The sequence below is a fragment of the Neovison vison genome, chromosome 3 (assembly GCF_020171115.1).
Source record: "Neovison vison isolate M4711 chromosome 3, ASM_NN_V1, whole genome shotgun sequence".
NCBI classification, from domain to species: Eukaryota; Metazoa; Chordata; class Mammalia; order Carnivora; family Mustelidae; genus Neogale; species Neogale vison.
This window is the reverse complement of record NC_058093.1, coordinates 226,638,757-226,665,449: the sequence shown is the minus strand read 5'-3', so window position 1 is coordinate 226,665,449 and position 26,693 is coordinate 226,638,757. Positions and strand designations below refer to the sequence as shown.

The 26,693-nt window shown below is 43.5% G+C and overlaps 1 protein-coding gene across 1 annotated transcript in view; it reads left to right on the top strand.

Moving 5' to 3' along the window:
• TMEM233 (transmembrane protein 233) overlaps window positions 1–6,737 on the top strand; it is a 28,005-nt gene extending 21,268 nt beyond the window's left edge. Inside the window, exon 2 of the mRNA XM_044241101.1 lies at window positions 6,597–6,737. Within this exon, the coding sequence (XP_044097036.1) occupies window positions 6,597–6,737 (141 nt within the window). The remainder of the gene's footprint in view (window positions 1–6,596) is intronic.
• Window positions 6,738–26,693: the final 19,956 nt, after the last annotated feature.

The following is a 26,693-nucleotide window of genomic DNA, read 5'->3' as shown; positions in this document are numbered from 1 at the left end:
TGTGCTATTCAGTACAGTTGCCACTAGCCATAGGTGACTATGGAGTATTTGAAATGTGGGTAGTCCCACAAGTCTTAATGATATTATTTTGGACATGCTAGGTTAAATCAAATACATGTTATTAATTTCCCCTATCTATTTTTACTTTTTTAATGTGGTGACTGGAAAATTTTAAATTACATATGTGGCTCCCATTCTATTTCTGTTGCACAGGGGTGATCTATAATATATAAGAAGTTCTCACAAATCAATAAGAAAAAGACAAACTGATAGTAAACTGGACAAAGGTTAAATAAAAAATTCATCAAGAAGAAACACAGTTGACCAATAAACATTCATCCATATAACAAGTATTTATTGATTTCCTATGTTTCAGGCACTGTATTAGTCACCAGAGAGAGTTTTAAATGAGCTGTTCTTAGAAAGTTTCTCTAAGAAAGCGAATGTGCGAGTAGAGGTCTCAAGCACATAAAGATAGCTCAATCTCACCACTGAATCAAAGAAATGTCATTTTGAGATTCTTTGTCACCTGTCAAAATGTCAAAAAAAATACATTGATAACACACAGTTTTGGCAAGGATGTGGGGGGAAGGGCGCTTCAATACTATTAGTGGCAGTATAAGTCTGTCTAGCTTTTTGGTGGGGCAATTAGAATAAGGATGCCTACTGAAGCCCACTGTGTAACTGTAACAAACTTTAAATGAGTGACGTGGGTAATGGTGAGGAGCAGCCATGTAAGTGACTACTACGGAGCCATTAATTAAAAAGGAGACAACTATGCTCACAAACTGTACGTCTGAAGTTATTTGAAAACAAAAAGTTACCTAAAAACAATAACAACAAGCACAATGACAATTGAAGATTTTCCCCCAAGGATGCAAGAATTAGGAACTCTATCAATATAACTTGTTATTTTAAATCATGCCTAAGCGGGGCATGGGGGGATGAGAAAGAGATAGATCTAGAAGCACTAGCTTGAAAAGGTGCACCACCTGTAATAGAGGAAAAACACAAGTTGCAGAACATATATAGTGTAATGCTATTCATATCTTTGGGATAAAGAGAAAACAAAAACTCTGAGTGTGTATGTGCACATAAAATTTATGTAAAATATTGAAGTTAATTTCACTATTTTTATTTTTTAATGGGGCAACTAGAAAATTTAAAATCACATACATGCCTCCCATATTACTATTGTACAACACTGATCTACAATATATAAAAAGTTCCCATAAATCAATGAGAAAAAGACAAACTAATAGAAAACTGAACAAAGGAAATAAATATATCAAGAAGAACTACTCTTGGGGCGCCTGAGTGGCTCAGTGGGTTTAAGCCTCTGCCTCCAGCTCAGGTCATGATCTCAGGGTTCTGGGATCGAGCCCTGCATCAGGCTCTCTGCTCAGCAGGGAGCCTGCTTTCCCCTCTCTCTCTGTCTGCCTCTCTGCCTACTTGTGATCTTTATCCATCAAATAAGTAAATAAAATCTTTTAAAAAAAAAGAACTACATTTAACCAATAAACATTCATATACATGTATACATACTTTACCAAACTAGCTATGTGACTCTGTGCAAATCACTTTAATTTCTCTGTACCTCAATTTTCCCACCAGTAATATGGAAACAAAAAAAGCATCTACCTCACACACTTGTTATGAAGACTACTGAGATAATTCTTGAAAAATATTTACCACAGTGCCTGGAACATATAAATACTTAGTAAAAGTTACCTGTTATTATTATTAATTTTGTCAAAGAAAGACTCAGAGACCAAAACATTGAGAAAAGAAAAGATTTCACTTAGAACGAAATGCAAGGAAGTCCAACTTCGAAAAGACAAGCTAGCACAACACAAAGTATTTCAAGGAAACAAATGCAAAATTGCCAAGGCTACCAAGATTTACAGCAGTCTGTTCATGATTTAAAAACTTAACAAAGCAGGGGCGCCTGGGTAGTTCAGTGGATTAAAGCCTCTGCCTTCAGCTCAGGTCATGATCCCAGGGTCCTGGGATCGAGCCCCGCATCAGGCTCTCTGCTCAGTGAGGAGCCTGCTTCCTCCTTTCTCCTCTCTCTCCTCCTGCCTCTCTGCCTACTTGTGATCTCTGTCTGTCAAATAAATAAATAATCTTAAAAAAAATTAACAAAGCAAAACCATAACTTTCTCAAGAGATTACAATAGCCACAAAGGAAGTGACCCAAGTTTGGGTACCAACATTGCACAAGGCAGAGATGAGGCAGACTTTGTCAAGATTGATGGGAAGTATTCAAAGGTTTACTATTGGAGCGATGCGGGGTCAAAAAACTGACTCTGTATTCTTGGGTTATCTCAGGGTACAAACTGCTGTTTCTTTATCTTGACCAAGATACATGATGTGCTTAGCCATAACAGAAGCAAGAGGAAGTGTCAGTTTTTCTTTCATGTTATTTGGGGGGGGGGGAAATCTAGAAACAAATCTACCAAGCTGCAAATAATGGTTACCTCTGGGAAACAGGATGGGGAGAAGAGCTTACTCTTTACTGGATGTTTCTGTAGCATTCGAATGCTTTATGTGTTCGCAAATTACATCTGTAATATGTAAAAGAACTAATAAGATGATCTAAGCCATCCCATTTCTCTCTGGTTCTTGCACAGCAGATGGGATAGTTTGCTTTCTAAGCTCTTCAGAGAAAGATTTATAAACTATGCGTTTTCTCTACAACCCGTTTCCACCACTTCAGTCTGTAGCATCTGTCAGGAGATCCTCAGCAATTCCAATGGGGAAGGGAAAAGAATGACCCCCACCGAATGGACGAGGAAAGCACTATTTCCCTTGTGTCTTCATTAGATCTCCACCAAACCCTAAGATTCCCCAACTCCTTCAGAGTGAAATCTGGGAGTTCAAAAGTCTCCCACCCTCTTCTCTCCATATCCTTCCATTTCCCCCGTAGATGCGCCCCTGGGCAGCCCCTTCTTCTGTGAGTCCAGAGGAGGAAACGGATTCCTTAGAGAACTCCCGGGGGGAGCAGAATCCACAGTGGATACCAAAAGGAACTTTCATCTGTTTTTCAAACCAACTGAGGCTTCATTCCTAGACAACCCAACATGTCCCATAGGAGCCCTGGTGAAAGGGTAGTTTGCAGAGAGAAGGGTCGCATACAAGATGCCAGACGGTCAGCAAGCGATGTAGGTTGAGTAAGACTCACTCATGGCTTGGACCCAAATGCCCCTTGGCCAGGCCACCAGCAGAGCCCTGCAAAGAAGGGACTCTAGAAGCCCCCATCTCCCCTGTGCTTACGGACACAGAGAGAGATATGTCTCTCAGCATGTCACCGACTTGCTGTCCTTCCTACTCGGGAACATGAAACTGGATTTTTTTCACCAAACAGCCAGGAGTTGACAATATTTGGGGAAAGGACGGGTCTCGTTATTTTTCCACTGATCACAACAACACGAGTGGATTGCCAGGATGGAACACCTCTCAGAACTGGGTTCTCCAAAGCAGCATGTAGGGTAACAGTCACTTGAGGAACATTTGAATCTATATCATTTTAAACTGGACTGTGAAAAAATATGAAAATTAAGAAATAAGCTGAATTGTGAGCTCAGCATTCAGGTTGCTCTAAGATTCCATGCAGTGACTTTGATCTAAAACAAAGCTTCTCAAACTTGGGTCCTCAGAGATGCTGCTCCAACAAGGGGCAGAGCCTGATCATCTCTGACTCTGGTAAATAGCCCAGATGAGTCTACCCAACAGACCTCTCAGTACTGGAGGAAGAGCAAGACAGACAGCGGCAATTCACGATAAAAGCTAACATTTGTTGCACATTTAGTATGGGCTGTGGCAATGCTCACCATTAACTCACTGGCTTTAACTCATAACTCGCTGACTCCTCCACTGTGAAGAAGGTGCTTACCACCGTCTCCAGTTTACAGATGAGGACACCAAGGCTTGATAAGTTGCTCTCATTCTCATAGCGGCTGACACATGGAATTGGAATTCAGCTCTTTGAGATTAGAGCCCGTGCTCTGTTGCACACTTCCTTGGAATTAATCTTAAATTGGTGGGCACCTTGACACTCAGGGCATTAAAGATATCTATCTGGACCAAAGGGTTTCAATCCTAAGAAGCTTAAAAAAAAATACTATACAGCAACACAAGTGTCCACCGACAGATGAAGGGATAAATGTGACAGTATACATACAGCGGAGTAAGAGTCAGCCTTAAAAAGGATGGAGATTCTGGGTGCCTGGGTGGCTCAGTGGGTTAAAGCCTCTGCCTTGGCTCAGGTCATGATCCCAGGATCCTGGGATCGAGCCCCACATCAGGCTCTCTGCTCAGCAGGGAGCCTTCTTCCGCTCCTCTCTCTCTGCCTGTCTCTCTGCCTACTTGTGATCGCTCTGTCAAATAAATAAATAAAATCTTAAAAAAAAAAAAAGGAAGGAGATTCTGACCCATGCTACAACACGGATGAACCCTGAGGACATTGCTAAATGAAATAAGCCAGACACAAAAGGACAAATACCATATGATTCTTACATGCGGTACCTAGAGTGGTCCAGTCCATAAGACAGAAAATAGAATAGCAGTTGCGGGGGGGGGGGGGGGGGGGGGGGGGGGCAGGGGCTGGAAGAATGGGCAGTTAGGATTTAATGGGAACAGAGTTTCACTTTGGGAGGACAGATGGTGGGGATGGTGAACAACAACAAAGTGAACACCACTTAATGCCACTGAACTCTTCACTTAAAAATAGCAAAAATGGTACATTTCATGTATATTTCACCACTTTTTTTTTTTAAGAAAACTGGTATCGGCCCCCATATCAATTAAATCAGAATCTCTCTAGGACATCTGTATTTACAACAAACCAACACTAGCCAGATGTTTCTAATAAATACTCAGGGTTGAACACGCACTCCAGAATTCAGGGCTCAGAATTCTGGAATTCTTCCTGCTAGAAGTTCTGGATGTCACTGCAGGTCCCTGCCTTCCCATTCACACCCGATACCTGAGCACAAGCCCCCGTCACGGCCGAGACCCCCAGCTTGTTGCAAAGGTGGCCAGAATCCATTAATGGAAGGCTCTAGAAGTGGGAAGCTCAGCTGTACTCTGGGTGTTTCCCTGGCTTGTAATTGTCTGCATGTGCCTAATCCTCCTTCACAGTCCTGGAAGAGGAGCAATTATTACCAACATGCTGTGATTTCAGGCTCAGGAAGAGAGATCCCCACTGAAATCTAAAATTACCCGCACTGATCAACCTCTGTCCGTAACTCATGAATACATATTTCCAGTCTTCTTTCAGCAGCACCAGAACCTCTGGGGGAGCCTTAGCAGTAGGAGTCATGATAAAGAGGGCTTATTGTAAGATTGTTCAGCTGTCTTGGCCATCCACTCAGCAGCAAACATTCTCTGAGCACCTCCTCTTTGCCCCCAAACAAACTCACATCCAGTAGAGAAATGGGTATATTCATTCACCCCCTCAGCCAGTACTTATTTCTGGACTTCTACAAGGTAGCAGACACTGCTCTAAGTATAAGCAACAAAGGCAATATTTAAAATATTTAACAATATTCAAATATTCAACAAAATATTCAAGGAGGAAGGACGTTCTGCTGGGCCCAGTCGTAAGCCTTAAGTTGCTGGAACGGTGGGGATTCAGAGGTGGCAGACCAGGATGGCTGGGATTTGGGGAGGGGTCACTGCTATTTACCAGCCAGTATAGAAATAGTCAACTAGGGGCGCCTGGGTGGCTCAGTGGGTTAAAGCCTCTGCTTTCGGCTTAGGTCGTGATCCCGGGGTCCTGGGATCAAGCCCCGCATTGGGCTCTCTGCTCAGCGGAGAGCCTGCTTCCCCCTCTCTCTCTGCCTGCCTCTCTGCCTACTTGTGATCTCTCTCTGTCAAGTGGATAAATAAAATCTTAAAAAAAAAAAAAAAAGAAATAGTCGATTATTTTACCAGCTGGGAAAGCCATATGAATAGGTACCCACTGACAGTGTGGCTTGGGGGGAGAAGGGGACAATTCAATCAGAGACCTCATGGATTGAGGATCTAGGGCAGGAGAAGCGAACTTTTTCTGTAATGAGCCAAGCAGTAACTATTTCAGGCCTCAAGGGCCATATGGCCTCTGATGTGGCCACACAACTCTTGCAGCATGAAAGCAGCCACAGACAATAGTAAACAGATGAGTGGGGCTGTGTTCCAAACCAAGTTCATTCATAAAACAGCAGGCTGGATTTGGCCCATGGGCCAGGGTTTGCAAAGCCCATTCTGCTGGATGAGATGTGCACACCTGTTCGTTATACAAATATTTGTTCAAGCATCCTCTTCATGACAAATATGGCACTGGGCAGTATATACCTTACTGAACGAAAGGTAAATGGTCCCACATAGCAATATTCTAATGGGAGAGGCCAAAGCAATCCTTTTAATGTGGTATAGTAAATACTAAGATGAAGGTAATAGAGAAACCCAGAAGGGGAAGGAAGTCAACCCAGGAATCCAGGGAGGGCTTCCTGGAGGAGGTGACAACCATGTTACCTGCACAGATCAGTCTGAGAAGCACATGTCTTTCCCTGTGGGTCATCTGTCATCACCAGCTTTTCCTTTGTGTCTCCCAGTCTCTGAACAGCTACAACGAGGGAGACATAGAAGGATCCAAGCGGCTCGGGAGGAATGCCAAGTGGGTGGCCATCGCCTCCATCATTATCGGCCTTCTCATCATCGGTATTTCTTGTGCAGTTCACTTCACAAGGAAGTAAGTCGGCTTTTTTGAATCCCTCCCAATATAGAATGCCTTCTCCTGAGTGCCCATAGCCATCTTTGAGGACAGGTTAGGTTATGTTCCAAGAGCAAACAATCCCAAACAAAAGAGTTTTCATTTTTATTTCACTGGTGGCACATAAGCCAGGGAGCTTTGTGGAGGGTCTCTCCTCTACCCAGTTACTTGGGGTCCTGCCTATCCAAAGCCCCACTGTCCTCCAGCTGCTCTATCTAGAACCCAGATCGATAAACTTTTTCTACAAAGGACCAAAGAGTAAATATCATTGGTGTCTATCACCATCGCATGTCACTACTTAACTCTGCCCTTTCAGCACAAAAGCAGCCACAGACAGTATGCAAATGAATGAGTACGGCTATGTTCAATAAAGTTTTATTTACAGATATCTAGCCCAGGGGCCACAGTTTTCCAACCTCTGAGAGAGGAGCGAGGAGGACCAGTGAAACCCACATGGATTTGCAATGCCTCAGCCCTGGAGTGACAAATGTCCCTTAGGCTCACAATGTATTAGCTAAAACCAGTCACACAGTTCCACCTCTTCATGAGACAGAGGGAAATGTGGGGGAATCAACGGAATATTAGGATTTTAGCTTGCTCTGCCTTGCCATCCGATCCGCTAAATGATTTCATGATTTAGACTACCAGTTCTGCGTCAGGGTAGAAGGGTGGCCACATATTTTTGGTATTGCCAACATGCTCTCATCTCATAAAGAGGCGGCTGCCATTGCTATCTCTCTCCAGATTTGGACGAATTTATCCTCATTTCTCAAGCCAGCTGAGATGGGTTGAATCTGCTACAATCACTGACACTTCCCGTCGGAGGCTTGACAGAGGGCAAGGTCATGTGACAGATGACCAAGGCCCAGAAACGACAAGCCCAGATCCATCTCTGTCTCACTGTGTCCCTCCTGGCAGGGAAGATAAGGATTCTGAGACGTTCTTTAGCTCTTCTGCCAGAGCAACACAGTGGGCTGCACACCATTTCCCTCAAGCTGAGAAGGTCAGCCTCTTTGGCTTAGTTTCAGGAAAGGCTCTCATGGTGGGCAAGGGAGGAAGGGGACACCCGTGAGCCTGCCAGATGGGCCAAGGCAACCTGGGCAGCCAAGAGGGTAGTGCAATGTCACAGGAGGTCAACTTCCTATCAGACAAGCCAGACCCAGCGGCAATTGGGACAGCTGGATGGGGCGCAGATAGGAAGACAAAAGTGTCACAAAGGAAAAAATAGATGTTTTAGACCAAAGAGAGAAGAAAAGGACAGTGGAACTTCAAAAGAAGCACAAGGTATCTTGCCTCCAAGACGGAAAATGGACGATGTTGGCCTATGAAGATGGTCAGAGAGCAGATATGCACACACTCAACTTCATTCTTTAAGGAAGGCATCGCATGCTTGCGTGTGAGCACGGGGCTGTGGAGTGCGGGGCTCAAGGTATTATAGGGATTATAATACAGGTTTGGCATCAGACTTCCTGGGTTCCCCCTCTGCCACTTATTGACGGTGAGACTCTCAGCCAAGTGCTGAACTTCTGTTTCTTCTCCCATAAAATGGGGATTATAGTAGTATCCATTGAACAAAGTGATCGTGAAGGTTCGTTAGATGACCAGCACACATACAGCGTAGTGTCTGTTCCTTAGTTAGTTCCCCAAAAAGGCAAACCATTTACTAACCCTATTATTACTACTGCTATCAGTTATCAACCTGGCTGGGGGAGGACCTCAGAATTTAAGATGTTACCAAACAGAGTTTAAGGCTTTGTTAAAGCCTTGAGCTCAACAACTGCTCATGAGCTCAGTTCAAAGGATGGTGTTCCAGGGGAACGAGGCCAAGTCTTGGCCTAACTCCCAGGGACTTGGGAAGATACATACTGCCCAGATCAGTGTTGAGCTGGGTTCTAATAATAGCAGCTGACACTGACACAGAATTTAGCCCAGGCCAGCTACTGTCTGAGCTCTTACGTGAATTAATCCCCACTGGATCCCCACAGCAACCCCATGAGATGGGTATTATGCTCATTTTGCAGATAAGGAAACTGAGACATGGGGGAGAGAATTAACTTGCCTGATGTCTCACACCTGGTTAGCGATAATGACAGGGTTGAACCTGGGATAATCTGGCTCCAAGAGCTGTTTAAGCTGTGTTCTTCACCACAATGCCACACTGCCTCTAGGCCAATAACTAGTATACTCCATAACAAAAATCAGTGGATAGTACTCGCCTTGTGGCTACCTCCAGAACTGATTTATACTGGGGGCGGGGGGGGGGTGTTATGGGGAAGCTTCAACTTGAAAAATAAAAAATGTGTAATAAGACAGCACCAAGGGTGGGCGCCTGGGTGGCTCAGTGGGTTAAAACCTCTGCCTTTGGCTCAGGTCATGAGCCCAGGGTCCTGGGATCGAGCCCCGCATCGGGCTCTCTGCTCAGCGGGGAGCCTGCTTTCCCCTCTCTCTCTGCCTGCCTCTCTGCCTACTTGTGATCTCTGTCAAATAAATAAATAAAATCTTTAAAAAAAAAAAAAAGGCAGCACCAAGGGTAACAAAAGCAAAACACTGCAGGAGGTACACAAGAAACATACATGAATGGAGTGGCCTGGTTGTGGGGCTATAGGGAGTGGTGGGGACTGTGGTGTTCCACAGCATGGTTCAGCTGATTGTGACCACTTAGAATGCAGACCCCAGGAAGCCCATTTTTCAAAAAAAAAACACTGGAAAGGTTTTTCATCTCAGATCTCCTGGGTTTTGGATCTTGGCAACCAATTCACAGCATTTAAGCATAGGATGAGGGTCAAAAACAAAACAAAAGGAAAAAAAAATACAAAACCACATTGCAGCCTGGACATTATCTACTTTGCAGTCTCTGGCAGGCAATGTGGCTTTCAGAGATCAGTATGTCCATTAGATACCATCCAAGAAGTTTCACAAGGGACCCAGAAGTCCTCATATGTGGGGACTTTCTCCATTCTTAATTATCATTGTTTCCATCTGGAGACCAAGCATCAATATGGATAAGCTTGGGACTGAGGTTCTCTTAACAATTGTAAATGATTGAGAGGAAGTTGCCCCTTCCACCCCTTCTTGCTAAGAAGCAGTGTTTCACAGCAGTTAGAGCCTGGCCCTCATCTCTGGCTTCACCAGAATTCAAATCCTAGTCCCACCACACAGATCACCCTGGCAAGTTACTAAACTCTTGTCAGCCTCAGTTTCCATATCTGTAAAGTGAAGCTAGAATTACTTCCTCACCTTATGGTTGGTTCTTTTAGATACCCTTCTCTCTCTGTTATCAAAGAAAACATAAATGTTTTCCAGAGATAGAATCCCATGGAGAATCTCAAATTTAAAGGCTTTGTCGTGTGTGTGTGTGTGTGTGTAAGAGAGAGCAAGAAACTAGCCCTTAGAGAATGAAATCAATTCTATCTTCTTAAGACCAATAACAGGCGAATTTCTCAGTAATCCTTTGAAATAAAATTTCCCAGCCCTGGGAGGAACTGAGCAGCAATGTGGAATTACTATGGCAGAGGTTCCCAAACTTTGAGCTGCATGCGAGTTACCTGGGGAGATTTAAAAGAAGTAGACATCAGGGCCCCATCTCAAAGTACTGAAAGTCATTAAATCAGCAGTGAGCCCCAAGAATCTGCATTTGCCAGGTCCCTGTTCCCTGGGGAACGGGTTTGGATGCAGGAGGTCACCACAATACTCTTTGCCCAACCTCCTCCCTCCTGAACCCAAAAAGAAGAATGTGCTAACAGCAAATAGCCTTTAACAGAGGGACCAGTCTTCATTTCCATCAGCAAATTCATCACCCAAAATGTGTTATGTCTCACTCATTGCCAGGGAAGGGAGTCAAATTATGGCCAAGGAGTGGGACATACCCACGGAAAGGCTCTTTTGCAACAATCCTCAAGGCAATCAAGGTTTCCACTGAGGGGACCTGGGGAAGTCTGGTGTTAGAGGAGCCCAAGCCCAGATTTGAGGCAAAAAGCTTTGAGTAGGTAACTTTTCTGAATTTCACTCAGAAGAATTAAGTAAACACTGGCCTTTTAAAAACTATGAGGTCCTGCCTTTATTTTTTTTTAAAGATTTTATTTCTTTATTTGACAGAATGAGAGATCACAAGTAGGCAGAGAGGCAGGCGGGGGATGGGGGAGCAGGCTCCCTGCTGATCAGAGAGCCTGATGCGGAGCTCGATTCCAGGACCCTGGGATCATGACCTGAGCCCAAGGCAGAGGCTTTAACCCACTGCGCCACCCACGCGCCCCGAGGTCCTGTGTTTAAAAAAAAAAAAAAAAATTTCTTTATCCTAATCAACAACACTGTAACTAATCCCAAAGTCCCCTACCTTTCAAAAAAAATTCTCTGTATCCTTATTGAGAGAACTGCAACCCATCTCTTCTCCCCCAGATGATGGAAATTCCAGGTGGACAGACTGGGATCATCTTTACCCAAACTCAGAAAAAAGTCTCATTCTTCCTAATTTCACAGGATATCTCTGCAAGCCATGTGGCGGTTGGAGCAAAGAAAAATAGAGTGTCGTGACATGAAATCCACAAGGACTTGGAATCATTGACCCTAAAACATTCAACAGCTTGGGATAGGAAGCAGTGCTCTCAGAAGAGAAGCATTCTGGTGCCGACTGAAGCAGAAATTCGCAGGCTCTCAAAGCCAGAAAATTCCCTATTCTCCAGCTGCTAGGGAAAGAGGAGAAATGAATCGCATGGAGCCCAAACATTTAAATATTGCTGTGCTCTCTCTTTTGATCGAATCATTCAAGTTCCCTGCCTAAATCAACCTGTCTACAGGCTTTCGCTTTCTGCTGGTGTCTTGAGGATTCAAGCAAAGTGAGGTTGTTCCCGTCATGTTTCCCAAAGTCTTGGAAACACCTATGACAGATTTAACTGGGATATTTGTAAAAATGCAGATTCCTGGACTCCAATCCAGACCCCAAGTAGACCTGAAACTCCCCTCCCAAATAGTTTTAGGTATTCTGAAGTTCTAGAGCCATTCTTCTAGGGCCTTGCATATAATGGAGAACATTCTTGCCTGTGTGAACATATGTCACAAAACAGGACTTTTTTACATCCTTAAGCCTGGTAGAAGCTTCAGACCCTGCTGCTTCCTCCCCACTCCCTAGAAACTTTACATGACTCCCCGGTTTGTTCTTCCCTCTCTTCTCATGATCAAGCTTATGGTCACATATCTGATGCCTTGGAGAATTCTGTGGGACTTCCTTAGCAGCAAAAACAGTTGACCATGATCAAGCTTGGATGTAAGGTAGACGAGTGTTGCCCACCACAAATATGACAGTTGACATTCAGGGCACTTTTATCTTACTCAGGGGAGTGAGGTTCAAATGTCAGGACATCATAGGAACTTGGAGGACCATCAAAATTCATCTTGGAAGCATCCCTAGTGGGATGCCCTATTAAGAGATTCACACCCTGTGTCCTGGTCAGCCCAATAGAGCCAATGTTCCCACCAGTATTGGAAGAGATGACATCCCTTGGGTTGAGCAGGGGCTCAAACAGCTGGCTCTTTAGGGGTCATGGCATATGTTCAACACTGGAACCAGGCTCTAAGCTCACACAGAAGGAATAGGAGTCAAATGCCCATCTATGCTCGTGAGCACTGACACTGGTGATGGCCAGAATCTTCAGCTCCATTTTCTTTTTCTTTTTTTTTTTTTTCCCAATTTATTTATTTTCAGAAAAACAGTATTCATTATTTTTTCACCACACCCAGTGCTCCATGCAAGCTGTGCCCTCTATAATACCCACCACCTGGTACCCCAACCTCCCACCCCCCCGCCACTTCAAACCCCTCAGACTGTTTTTCAGAGTCCATAGTCTCTCATGGTTCACCTCCCCTTCCAATTTACCCAAATTCCCTACTACTCTCTAACGCCCCTTGTCCTCCATGCTATTGGTTATGCTCCACAAATGAGTGAAACCATATGATAATTGACTCTCTCTGCTTGACTGATTTCACTCAGCATAATCTCTTCCAGTCCCGTCCATGTTGCTACAAAAGTTGGATATTCGTCCTTTCTGATGGAGGCATAATACTCCATAGTGTATATGGACCACATCTTCCTTATCCATTCATCCGTTGAAGGGCATCTTGGTTCTTTCCATAGTTTGGCGACTGTGGCCATTGCTGCTATAAACATTGGGGTACAGATGGCCCTTCTTTTCACGACATCTGTATCTTTGGGGTAAATACCCAGGAGTGCAATTGCAGGGTCGTAGGGAAGCTCTATTTTTAATTTCTTGAGGAATCTCCACACTGTTCTCCAAAGAGGCTGCACCAACTTGCATTCCCACCAACAGTGTAAGAGGGTTCCCCTTTCTCCACATCCTCTCCGACACATGTTGTTTCCTGTTTTGTTAATTTTGGCCATTCTAACTGGTGTAAGGTGATATCTCAATGTGGTTTTAATTTGAATCTCCCTGAGGGCTAATGATGATGAGCATTTTTTCATGTGTCTGATAGCCATTTGTATTTCTTGATTGGAGAAGTGTCTGTTCATATCTTCTGCCCATTTTTTGATGTGTTTGTCTGTTTCGTGTGGGTTGAGTTTGAGGAGTTCATTATAGATCCTGGATATCAACCTTTTGTCTGTACTGTCATTTGCAAATATCTTCTCCCATTCCGTGGGTTGCCTCTTTGTTTTTTTGACTGTTTCCTTTGCTGTGCAGAAGCTTTTGATTTTGATGAAGTCCCAGAAGTCTATTTTCGCTTTTGTTTCCTTTGCCTTTGGAGACGTATCTTGAAAGAAGTTGCTGTGGCTGATATCGAAGAGATTACTGCCTATGTTCTCCTCTAAGATTCTGATAGATTCCTGTCTCACGTTGAGGTCTTTTATCCATTTTGAGTTGATCTTTGTGTACGGTGTAAGAGAATGGTCGAGTTTCATTCTTCTACATATAGCTGTCCAGCTTTCCCAGCACCATTTATTGAAGAGACTGTCTTTTTTCCACTGTATATTTTTTCCTGTTTTGTCGAAGATTAATTGACCATAGAGTTGAGGGTCCATATCAGGGCTCTCTACTCTGTTCCACTGGTCTATGTGTCTGTTTTTATGCCAGTACCATGCTGTCTTGGTGATCACAGCTTTGTAATAAAGCTTGAAATCAGGTAAGGTGATGCCGCCAGCTTTATTTTTGTTTTTCAACGTTTCCTTAGCGATTCGGGGTCTCTTCTGATTCCATACAAATTTTTGGATTATTTGCTCCAGCTCTTTGAAGAATGCCGGTGGAATTTTGATCGGAATGGCATTAAAAGTATAGATTGCTCTAGGCAGTATAGACATTTTAACGATGTTTATTCTTCCAATCCAAGAGCATGGAATGGTCTTCCATCTTTTTGTGTGATCTATACTTGAGGAACTATAGAACACTCATGAAAGAAATTGAAGAAGACACAAAAAGATGGAAGACCATTCCATGCTCTTGGTTCAGCTCCATTTTCTTTTGGAGAAACATGAATGGTCCATTCACCATACATTAAATGCATATACACTGCAACTCCACTGAACTTATACCTCTGGATGGCCTTGTAGGTCTCTAAATAGCCAAGCACACCCCTACCATGTATTAAAAATGCTTGTCTGTCATTGTTAGCAATGAAAGCCTTTGTGCTCCAAAGTTTCCATTAAAGAAGAATGTGACCTCCTAACTGGATTAAGGATCCCATGGCAGTCCCCCATTAGCCCACATAAAGTTAGCAGATGTTAACCCATTATGCACTGGTAAAGCTTAGGTCTTACAAACAAACTGGCATAAGTCCTTTGCTGGCCGCAAAATATCCTTCAGTTGCATTAGGACTGGAAGCAAGCATATGCATCAAGGTGGGCAAGAAGCAAGAAGCTGGCCTTTTTGCAAAAACGTAAAAGCAAATCTATCTTCTTTCCTACATGATGGGTTGGACTATAAAACTTCCTGCATAGTTGTGTCTTCAGATAATTCTTGTGCTCTCATGATGAAAAATGGGGAACATTACCTACTTCCAGAAGTCACACCTAAGTCATCATCAACAATGGAAAGATTTTGGCTTTGAAAAGGTTATAAACTGGTGGACTCTGGCAAAGAAATCAAAATAACCATGAAAAAGATGTTCGACCTTCCCAGTAACCAGAACAATACAAGTAAAAGTGACAATGATACACTTCTTTTTTTTTTTTTTTTGGTCTGCCAGATTGAAACAATTAAAAAGATGGATAACATCAAGGTTAGCAAGAGTGTGCAGAATTAGATACAACACTCTTGGCAGAAGAGTAAACTGTGACAGTGTTTGGGAGGTCAAGTTGGATACGCGTATTAAACTTTAAAATCCATCAGCCACCCACTCAGCAATTCTACTTCTGGATATCCTCCCTAGATACAAGTGCACAAAAAGGATGTAAAACAGTGGCTCTCTTCCCTAGCTACACATTAGAATCGCCTGGAGAGCTTTAACGAACAAACAAAAAACACAACAAAACAAAACAAGAAACAATGTCCAGGGCCCACCCTGAATCAGTTAAATCAGAATCTCCAGTGATAGGGCCAGGCATTGGTAGGTTTTAGGGGATCTCCAGAGGATTCTAATGCAGACAGGGTAGAGGACCAAGAATGTACAGGAAAGTTCATTGCAGCTCTGTTTGAAATAGGGGAAACCATGAAACCATCAATGGCCATTGATGGGGAAATGATTAAATCCACAGTGGTTTATTCATAGGATGGAATGCCACACTACAGCTTACACATGGATAATCTCCCATACTATGGCTTATGAGGCCCCACATGATCTGGCTGCTGCCTCTGTCTTCATCTCCCAGCACACTGCCTCTCCCTCCCCCACTTCAGCTACACTGAGTATGCTCCTGCCACAGGGCCTTTGCACTTTCTGGTTCCTCTACCTAGAATGTCCTTCCTCCTAATATCCACATGGCTTGTTCCCATCTTTCCTTGAGAGGCTTGCCCCTTTGTTAGCAGAGAGGCTACCACTGACCATCTTCTCTAAAATAGCACCCACAGCCCCGCCCTCCTTCCCTTGGTCCCCTTATCCCACCTTTACTTTTCTTCCTAGTACTTACCACTCCCGGAGAAACCAAATATATAATATAAATTATACATAATTTCTATAATATACTGATATATAATTATCCATTTTATATAGTAACATACACATAATCATATATACTTTTATGGTCTCTCTCACCCTACTGGAATGAAAACCAAAACACTTTCATTGCTGTCACTGTTCATAATAATAGAGCATAAAGCCTCAGGATGTTCACTTTGAAGCTAATCTGTTGGGATTTAAATGCAGGTCCCACCTCTAAGTAGATGTGTGCCCTTGGGCACGTTTTTTTAACCAGTCTGTGCCTTAGTTTTCTCATCCATAAAGTGGGGATAAAACAGTACCTAGCCCGCAGAACTGTGAAGATTAAATTGTGCCTGACACAGTGCCTGGCACATGGTACTCACCATGTAATGGTGGGACACCTGTCCTCACCAGCATCTAGAGCACTGCCTGCCATGTAAATATTTATTGAATAAATTAATGCATGAATATATATGTATCATACGTACGTTACATTACATACATGACACATACATACAGTATACGGGCATAACATTATCCCATTTAGATAAACGCACACAAGATGAATTTCTGAGTGCACACTTATGGATTTAAGTGTAGAGAAAAACACCTGGAGGCAATACACCAAATCCTAACGGTGCTACTAGCCCGAGGAGGAGAATGGGGTTCAGAAATGCTCATGAAGCGTTTTGTTGCATCTGTACCATTTGTGGGATTTTTTTTTTTTTTTTTTGCATGCACCAAGTGTAAAAGTAAATACGTTTCCAGATAACGATGTTTCTCAAAAGGAAGCCAGTGCTTCGACTCAAAAACACAGATGTGCCGGACTTCTCCTAGAGAGAATGGAAGCCCTTGGGCCAAGAAGGCTTGGGCCTGTGCACGTGCTCTCTCTCTCTCTTTCTCACTATCTGTTTGTCCCACACAGAGCCTGAGAAGTCAGCAGTCTACTGCGAGCACGGAGGACAGACCTCATCCACACACACACCCACAGGAGTTTCCAAGGAATGGACCCTTGACTTCAAGACTGTGAGATCTCCTCCTCCAGCAATTTCCAGAGGCAGGTCCCTGGCAAATGAACTTTAAAAAAAAGAAAAAGGAAAAGGAAAACATCTCCAAAATGAAGGAAAACCAAGTAGTACTGCTAGAACAGCTAGTCATTGATTAGAAAAAGAAAAGAAAAAGAAAAACTCAAGTCTCACTCTCTGAGTTTAGTGAAAGCCTCCGTGTCCATTCCTCTCTGCAGAGATGAGCCTCGGGAAATCTCAGTATTCTAATGGGGGGGGGGGGATCGCAGGGGGTCCGGATCTGGCGGGAGGCAGGAGGTCCTAGGAAGAACAACGGGTACCGGTATCTGCAAAGTCGGGCACAAACACTTGCAGCATGTTTCAAGTTGTCCGACAGAGTGGAATCTGTGCTTTTGTTTTTCCTTTTATTTTTGCCTGTTGGATCTAGTGGGTCCTCCTCCCCATCAGCTGCTCCCCGCCACAACCCCCAGAGTTCAATCGCTCCCCCAAAGAAACCAAGGAAAGGGCTTTCTGGCCTTTTGTCCTGACCTCAATCTTCCTACAGTCCCCTCCTTTGCTTGCATCCACCGCTGTTCCCTCACTTCACTTAAAGATTCTGAGAATGTACTTCATGGTCAATTCTAGGTATAGGAACACCTTTCCCTCTCCCAGTTTTGGGAATAAACTGGCTGTGTTTTAGGAATGTGCTTTTTTCAATCTCTCTCTCTCTCTCTCTCTCTCTCTCTCTCTGTTTAACAAGTCTCAAGCACGATCTTTGATTTTCCCGGATGCCAACCTGGAAATGCCACCCACTGTATTTCCTTTTTGTCAAAGGTAACCCCTTCAGGTGTGATCGTACTGGTTTAATGATGCCATTATTCTGCCCGCCAAAACACGCCAACCCAGAGTTTCACAGAACGCAAGGCATATAGCTAGTGGTCCTCAAGATAATTTTCAAGACAGTTCTAAGACACAACATTAAGTGATACCAATTGCAAAGTATGTTTCCCCTTTCCTAGTCTTGTCCAATGCTGATTACACCAACGAGAAAACTTCCATTTAGTGCTCATGGGTCCTCAACACCTTTCCATGTCCTTAGCTCTTCTCCCTTCTTCGTAAAGAAAGAGCAGGCCTCAGGTTCAAAGTCGAGCTAGAACTTAAGAACACAGTCATGTTTTCATTGTATTTCTTTTATTAATCGCCTTCTATTTACCGTTTCCCCATAGGGATGGGATCTATTGTTTCTGTTCAAATACACTTACTTAAGGAAAATAAGTGTACTCAAAGAAAATATCAAGGAGTTAACACAACGGGTGATATGTATACATGGCAAAAATAACTTCAAGAACTCATATAGAAACACAGTGGTAATGAACTTTTCTAAGCAAGAAAATGGCAGCTTATTCTAAGGAATAAACAGAGGCTGAGAAAACACTTGCATCCCGATGCCTTTTTGCCACTAACTTGCTATGTAAGCTGATTTTAGGCAAGTTTCTTAGCCTCTCTGTGCCTCGAGTTTCTTCACCTGGAAATGGACATAAAAACACCTGCCTACATACCTCAGAGCGTTGTTATGAGAATTAATCATCGTCATTGATGGGAATGCCCCTGGAGGGAGATTCTAAGTGCTATCCAAATACAAAGCATTGTTCTTAGATTACTATGAATCTCAGGCTGTTTGTTAAAACCCTGGGCCCTAGCAAAACAATCAACGTTGATGGATGTCAGATACCGCCTGTCCCTTCACCTGGATGTCTGCCTTGAACCAGCACTTGTCCCAGGAGGAAATGGAATCAGGGCCATGAATCTCTCAGCACGCAGGGACCCCAGCCTCATTCCAGTGTATTGGGTCCTGATTTGTTTCAGACACCTCGGTTCTTGTTGTTTGTGTTTGGGTCCCCGATCTTTTACCCAACTCAAATGAGAAGCGTTGCTGAGAGGCAGAATAAAAATGGTTTTAAGGAAGTCTGTTTACCATGGTGTGTAAGTTGTGTTTTCTTGGTGCTCCCAACCTTCTAGAGATTCCCATAACCACAGTGGGCTCCCTGTAGGAAGGAACACAGAGAAGCTGGGGGTAGGGCTGGAGAACAGTTGACTCAGAAATGCCCTCGCAGGAGGCACTGAAACTGTTCCTTCCACTTAAGTCACTAAAGGAGTTCCCTGGGACCCACAGGGGCCTGATTTTTGCTGGGCCCTCAGAACCCAGCAGAGAGCTTTCATACTGATAAAGTAAGGTGAAGGTCTTCGCCAGGGCTTCCTGCAAGGGTGAGATCATCCCTGCTCCACTCCAAAAAGTAGTGAGAAAAAAGACTGACCAAGGGCAGGGGACACGTTCAGCAGCCATGACCAACCCCCCCCCCCCAAAAAAAAGGCTAGACCAAAAAGTAGAGTTTACTGGTTCCTCTAACTGAAAATTCCAGAAATAACTTCAGGCTTGGCTGGATCTCGGCGCTCAGCATTAAGAAATTCTCCCTACCTATTTCTCATCTTCAACTTCCTGAGTTCATTTTGGTTTCGTGGTGGCTGTGACAGCTGCCAGCAGCTTCCAGCTTCTCCCACCAGCTCAGCAATGTGGCAGAAATGAAGTGTCTTTCCCCTAAGAGCTTCCGGGGAGGGGGGGAGCAGGTATGATTCGAAATAATGCAAAATTGATTCAGAATGAGAACCAGTCCATCCGTACGGATACTAGCCATCAACAAACAGGTGTGGCCACCCTTTCAACACAAACAGAATCCGTGACCACAGGAGTGTGGCACTCTCACTGGCCTGGCCCGGCTCGTGACTCAGCTAGTAGAACCGATGGTGAGGTCAGCTCTGCCCAAACTTTATGGATTGAGTGGGGAGGATGGTTTCCCAAAGGAAACCCAAAGTGCTTTTACCAGAAGAAGGAGAGACAGAAGCTGAGCAGAAGAAACAACGCTGTCTGCATTCGGCATGCTGCTTCTTACAGACCTGCCCCAAACAAGGGCAGAAGCAATAGAAAGTCATTTCGAAACGTTTCCCCAGTCTGTTGTCGCTCTCATCCATTCCCTCGCCTGATAGTTATTCACAGAGCACCTGTTCAACCATGGGCCAGGCTTTGGAGATTCCAGTAGGATCCAGAGAGACCCTGTGAGGAGCAGACACATCATCAACAATGCAGAGAAAACGTGAGGATGCTAAGACAGGCATGAACGGGGTTCCACAGTCACTTTGCAGGACGCGTCACTGGCTGCATCCAAGGCGAGCGGGAGCCTCAGGAAACAAATGTCCCTGTTCCACGGCTCTGTGCCTTGCTCAGGCTGATACGGCTACAGTCCTTGAAGTTGCCCTATCTTTACCCAAGAGTTATGGGCAGAAGCAGATGCAGACATAAATTCGCTGGCCTCAGCTCCTGGATCAGCAAATTATCTCTGGCCTACGCTAGGACAGCTGCATTCAGCAAAACAGCATTATGCGTGTATCTTGATATGTAATCCTAGATCCATGCTTCTAAATATAAGAGACGGTTTTGGGCCACTGATTACAAAAAAAAAAAAAAATATATTCTAAGACAGCATCCACCTTCTTCGGCTACTACCAATCTGTAAAAAACACTCATGGATGTTAGATATTTGAGCCTGGGGAGTTACGCTATAAAAACAGGTCCCTGAACCCACACACTTTGAATTCTGGTTTTGACACAGGCAGAAGGAGGCATCAAGACTATCCAGGCACCACCCACCATTCCTGGAGAAGCCACGGAAAGAAGAAGACTTCCCTTTCCAATACAGATGTATGTATTATTTATTCTGATGGAGATTTCTTTATTGAGGGAAATCCAGGAGAGGGAAGCAGAGCTGCCGTTGTGTATTCCCCTGGGTCAAGCATCTGCGTTTCATCTTTACTTGGTTGGGCAGCCACACCTTGGATGGGCCGCCTGGTCAAACCTGGAACGGTCCCAATTCTCGTCCCTCTTCCGGTCTCAGCGCCCGCTTGCCTGCTTCACTGTCACACCATGGCTCAGAGAGGGGCCCTGCCATTTTAATTTTCTGAAGCTGTCTGCCCCTGGCACTGCCACCAAGTGTCGCTTCCCCCGGGGTGACACAGAATCCTAAGTATGAGGACTGGGTGTACTGCAGAGTGAATATACTGAGAGGCCCTCGGGGGGGGGTGGGGGGAGGGGCAAATCCTGCCTCTACAGGGGTAACTAGTGGCCTGATAACCAGCATGACAGAAGGCCTCGCACAGGTCTCAACACCTAGTAGGGAAGGTAAAGAAATACTTCTCAACCCACTCCCATAGTTCATCTAAACCATTACATTCGTTTTCTTATAGGTCTCATGTGTGTCCTCATTGTGGATTGGCCTAAAACAAATACTACAAACTCAGTGACTTGAAAACAGCCCACATTTATTGCCCTACACTTTCGGAAGTCAAAAGTCTGAAGCAGGGGTGCCTGGTTGGTTCAGTGGGTTAAAGCCTCTGCCTTTGGCTCAGGTCATGATCCCAGCGTCCTGGGATTGAGCCCCAAATTGGGCTTTCTGTCTCAGCAGGGAGCCTGCTTCCTCCTCCTCTCTCTCTGCCTGTCTCTCTGCCTACTTGTGATCTCTGTCTGTCAAATAAATAAATAAAATCTTAAAAAAAAAAGTCTGAATCAGTTCTCACGGGGCCAAAACCAAGATGCCAGCAGGGTTGCACTCATTCCTGGAGTTTATCAGGGAGAATCCATTTCCTTGCCTTCTGCTACCACTCCTGCTCCCTCCCTCTGCTGCAGCCCCGCCCTGGCCTTCTAGCTCTCTCACACACTTGCCAAGATCATTCCTGCCTCAGGGCCTTTGTATGTGCTGTTGCCTCCACTCAGAACACTGATTCCCAGATTCTCTCTTTCTCTTCCTCCAGGTCTCAGCTTCTCCGAGAGAGCTGCCCTAACCTGCCCTCCCACCGCCCCACCCCTAGGGTCTTCTATTGGCACTGTCACACAGCCCCAGAGCTTGGCTTCAAGGTCTGTGACAATAGAGTCAGATACAGTCATCAGTTGTATAATTATCATTTAATGCCTGTCTTTCCCAGCAGACTCTCAGCCCCTGTGAGAGCAGGAACACTGTTCACATTTTTCACCTCTGCATTCCCAGGACCTGGCACAAAGAAGGTTTTCGGTAAGAAGAAATAAATAATGAACGAGAATGAGGGTGTAGGGAACAGAGAAATGGAAAAAGAGGACAGAAACAAAAGTTGCTCCATCACCTAGGTCTTATTTTTACATTCTTTGGCTGATTTAAACCTCCTTTTCAAAAGAAAATGTGACTAACCAAGGGACTGGTTCAAAGCCCTGTCCCAAAACATCCTCATCGTATTCCTTGGTCACTCATCATGATGGTTTGGAAAGAGGAAGTTATGACAATTCACGTCCACCCAAAAGTTATTTCAAGAAGATACTGATCCTAATGAAGAACCCCAGCTTGTGGGTGCCCGCGGACCTTTCCCCAAGGCTCCCTTTGAGGCTGGGCTGCCCCCTAGTGGAAGCAGTGGACAAAGGCACCTAAGGTATTCCCTTTGATGAATGGTACATTCTTTCTGTCTCTCTAACCCTCTGCGCTCTGCAAGGAGATCCCGAAACAAGCTGGAGGGAAATCACACAACTTTGATAGAGAAAAGAAGCAACAAGCTCAATAAAGTGGAAACGGAGCCAAGGTTCTTTAAGATCTGACATTGGGCCAGGCACCGTACTAATAAGCACTCCGTGTCATATCATCTTTCCAAGATCCAACTGAGGAAATCATTCTTGACTATCCAGTTCAATAAATAAGGAAACTGAGGTGTAGAAAGGGTAAGTAACTGACTTTCCCAAAGGCCCATGACTAAAAAGTGGTAGAACCAGGATGTGAACCTCAGTGGGCTGGCCCCGGAGCCTGGGATCACAACCATGATGGTCCTTGCCCATAGTGACTGCTTCAAAGCACTAAAGTCCAGTCTGTTGCTTTTGAACCAGATCCTTGACTGATTTCTAGGATAATTTTCAGGCTAGCTCACTCCAAAACTTAGCTATGGCCACAAAATTCTCAAAAGCAATGTAGATACCAATATTCACATCTCTGTTCCTTAAAAACATCAACGGTAGACAAGATGGAAAATGCCTGGTGACCAAGGAAGGCAAAGGCTGGCTCAGTAGGGCTTGTTCTTCAGTCTCTACATTCTGCAGTTCTAAAATTACCTCTTTTGCCCCCAAGATACTGTTTAACCATTCTTAAAAAGCAGGTAACTATAATAATAATATTAAGGCATGACATGCTAACTACCAAGGATTGTACTTTCACACAATTGCTTTTAACAACCCCAGATATAAACACCATGATTAAGTCATCTTTGCCTCTGAGGAAACTGAGGCACAGAGAAGTTAAAGGGTTTTTTCAAGGTCACACATCAGCTAAGTCTGAGAATTTGAGCCCAGGGAGTTTGATTCTAAAATCCATCCATTAATCACATTAATCCAGATTAATCCATTAATCACAACACCCAACTAACTCCCATAAATCACAAACCAGCTCTCATAGTTTTTAGTTCATAACTAAGAAAAAATAACAAAACTACTTTTCACACATAACAGAATAAAAGGACTTCATTGCCTATTCCCCACTTTCCCTAAATAGCCACAAGCTTGATATAAATTTGTGGGCTGACCTTTTGGAAAAGATCTGTGTTCGTTGTGACACATTTTCTGTTTGGAATCTTATTAGATATTAAAGAAACTCTGAGGGGAGCCTGGGTGGCTCAAGCCTCTGCCTTCGGCCTGGGTCATGATCTCAGGGTCCTGGGATCCAGCCCCGCATCAGGCTCTCTGCTCAGCAGGGAGCCTGCTTCCCCCTCTCTCTCTTTGCCTGCCTCTCTGCCTACTTGTGATCTCTCTCTCTCTGTCAAATAAATAAATAAATAACTTTTAAAAAATAAAGAAATAAAGAAACCCTGAGGTCTCCACTCTATCTCTAAAATTGATTTTCTATATTTGATGACTGACAACCATAGAAGACAAAACAACTACAAGCCCACTGCCTGCGAACAGGAGCTCATCTGTTTGGCTCATGTGTGATTTGGAATGCTGTTGGCTGCAAGCGAGAGAAAATCCAGTCAGCTACCACAGAAAGAGAAGTTACTCATTCTCACAGCGGGAAAACTGCAGACAGAGAGCAAACTTCAAGGTTGATTTGATCCAGCAGATCACAAAGCGAGCAGACTATGGCTCTGTTTCTCTTTGAGTCTCTGTTCTGTTCTCTTTTGTGTATAAGTCTTTATTGTCAGACTGGCTTCCCTTATGGAAGGAGCTCCCCAGGCTAAAAACTTCATCAGTGTTCCAGGAGATGCAAGGCTTCTCTCCCTCAAACCATCTGTTGAACGCCCCACACTTGCACTGTAGGGCCCTGGCTGAATCCAGATTGCCATAGGTCTGGGCTACATGCCCATTCCTGAAGCAACTATGGCAGCAAGAACGGTGAGATTGTCCAGTCACAACCTGCCCTTGGAGTCACTCAGTAAATATTGGCTCTTACTAATTTTATTATTGCGAGAAATGAGATGTTTCCATATGCAGGAAAAGTAGAAGCAGAATGACCAATAGTGAAAGCTGGTCTGGCTCAGTCATAAATCCACAAACACACAGCACAACAATGAGATGTAATTTTTACTAGTCAGAATGCTGAAAAAAATTTTAAATGTTATGATGCTCAGGTTTGAAGAAGGTGTGATAAACAGTCATCCCAAACATAATTGCCACCATATTTGGCAATTTCTAGCAAATGTTTTAAAGTATGTACTCTTAGATCTAGTGATTTTATCATTAGGAGCTCTTCCCACTCCTTTACTCACAAAACCACACTAGGATATATAGATCGGGCAGTGTTATTTGTGAAAATCCAAAATGAAAAAAAAATGTCCACCAATACTGATTAGACTTCTGGTTTCTGATAATGGCAGAGTAACTTACATTGGACTAATCTCCTGTCAATAGCAGCTACCAACGCTGGACAAACCTTTTTTTTTTTTTTAAATGAGAGGTTCTTGAGAACAACCAATAGCAGGCAAAAACTGTAAGCAACAGAACCCTTGAAAGAAGAGAATTGTCCACATTTACCTGGATTTTTCCTTCAAGGGGTCTCCAAGCCCACATAACTCACAGATAATAAATGTCAAGCAGAAAGCAACAGTTTTGTGGGGCTGAGGAATCACAGGTTGGTGTTTGGGGCTCTTGGGCTACCTCAAAATTGAGGGGAGAAATCCCAGAAAAGATAAGAGCCACAGAGAAGGGGCCCTAAAATCTGAATATAAACTCCTCTCAAATCCTTGGTTTACCCCTTCACTGCATATGTGGAGCCCAGCAGGGAAAAAAGAGAGAGAGAGAGGATGGGGAGAAGGAGAAGGAAAAGGAAAAGGGAGGAGAGGGAAGAAAAGGAGAAAAAGAAAAAGAAGACAGTTGGAAAGCTTAAGGAACTGAGCAGAGATTTTAGCAGATCCTCAGGGCTGGGAGGCAGAGTTTGGAGTTTAAGTTCCACCAAATGAGAGAAGATTGGTAGCCCCTCAGTAGTTCTACTGAAACTCTAGAAGAGTCACACATTAGCCGTAAAGACCATATCTAAGGACTAAAGTCTAGAATTCACAAAACCAAAATAGACTCACCTGAAAGAAGCCTAAACCCATGCCTCTGCTGGATAAGTAAGGGTCATCAGTAATTTAATTTAACTGCCAGGTAAATCAAAACCCAACAATTTTCTGAGGAAGATAACAGAATCCAAGTTCACTACAATACATCATACACAATTCCAGGATAAAGTTTAAAAATCACTGAACATGTGAAGAAACAGAGAAGTATTATCATCAAGAGAACAAACAGTTAATAGAAACAGACCAGAAGGAGAGAGAGAGAAGAGAGCAGTAAAAAAATTTTTAAAGAAATACTGACTTAAATGTTTCTAAATGTCATTTAAAATATTATCCCATATATTCAAGAAGCTCAAAAAACTCTAATATGGAAATAGTAAAAAAAAAAAAAAACCAAATTGCTGGAAACCAAAGTTAAAGAATAAAATCTAAAAAGCAGCCAGAGGGGGTAAAATAGATTATATACATGGAAACAATGGTGAAAATCATTGACTTCTCATCAGAAACAATGGAATAAAGAATACAGTGGAATGACAACTGTAAAATAAACAACTATCAAGCTCCAGTGAAAATATCCTTTGAGTAGAAAATGAAATAAAGATATTTTGGGCCAAACCAAAGCTGAAAGTGTTGGTTTCCAGCAGATCTGTAATACAATAAATGCTCAAGGGAGTCCATTAGGTTGAAGGAAAGGAAAGCCAGATGGAAATTAGTATCTATGGAAAAAAAATTAAAAGTTCTGGAAATGTTAGATGTGTGAGTAAATAGAAAAGACCATACTCTTCATCAGAATCTCAACAGGACTTTTTGCAGAAACTGATAAGCTGAGTCTAAAATTTAGATGCTGCAGCAAAACCCCAAGCATAGTATAGTTTAGCTGTTCCAGTTATTTTTTCTTCTTCTCTAAGGGCCTATCATGTGCTCTCCTCACAAATAAAATCTCTGCATCTGGGAGAAATGGAAAAAAACAAACAAACCAAAAAAAAAAATACAACCCAAGCATAGCTAAAACAATTTTATAAAGGAAGAGCCAAGTTATAGGACTCATACTGTCTGATTTTACAACTTACTATACAGCCACAGTTATCAAAAAAGTGTGATATTGGTGATAAGACAGACACAGAGATTAATGGACTAGAATAGGGTCCCAAAAGTAGACCTGTACGTATATGTCAATGGATTTTCACAAAAGTGCAAAAGCAATTTAATGGGGAGAAAATAACTGTTTTCAACAAATGATACTGGAACAA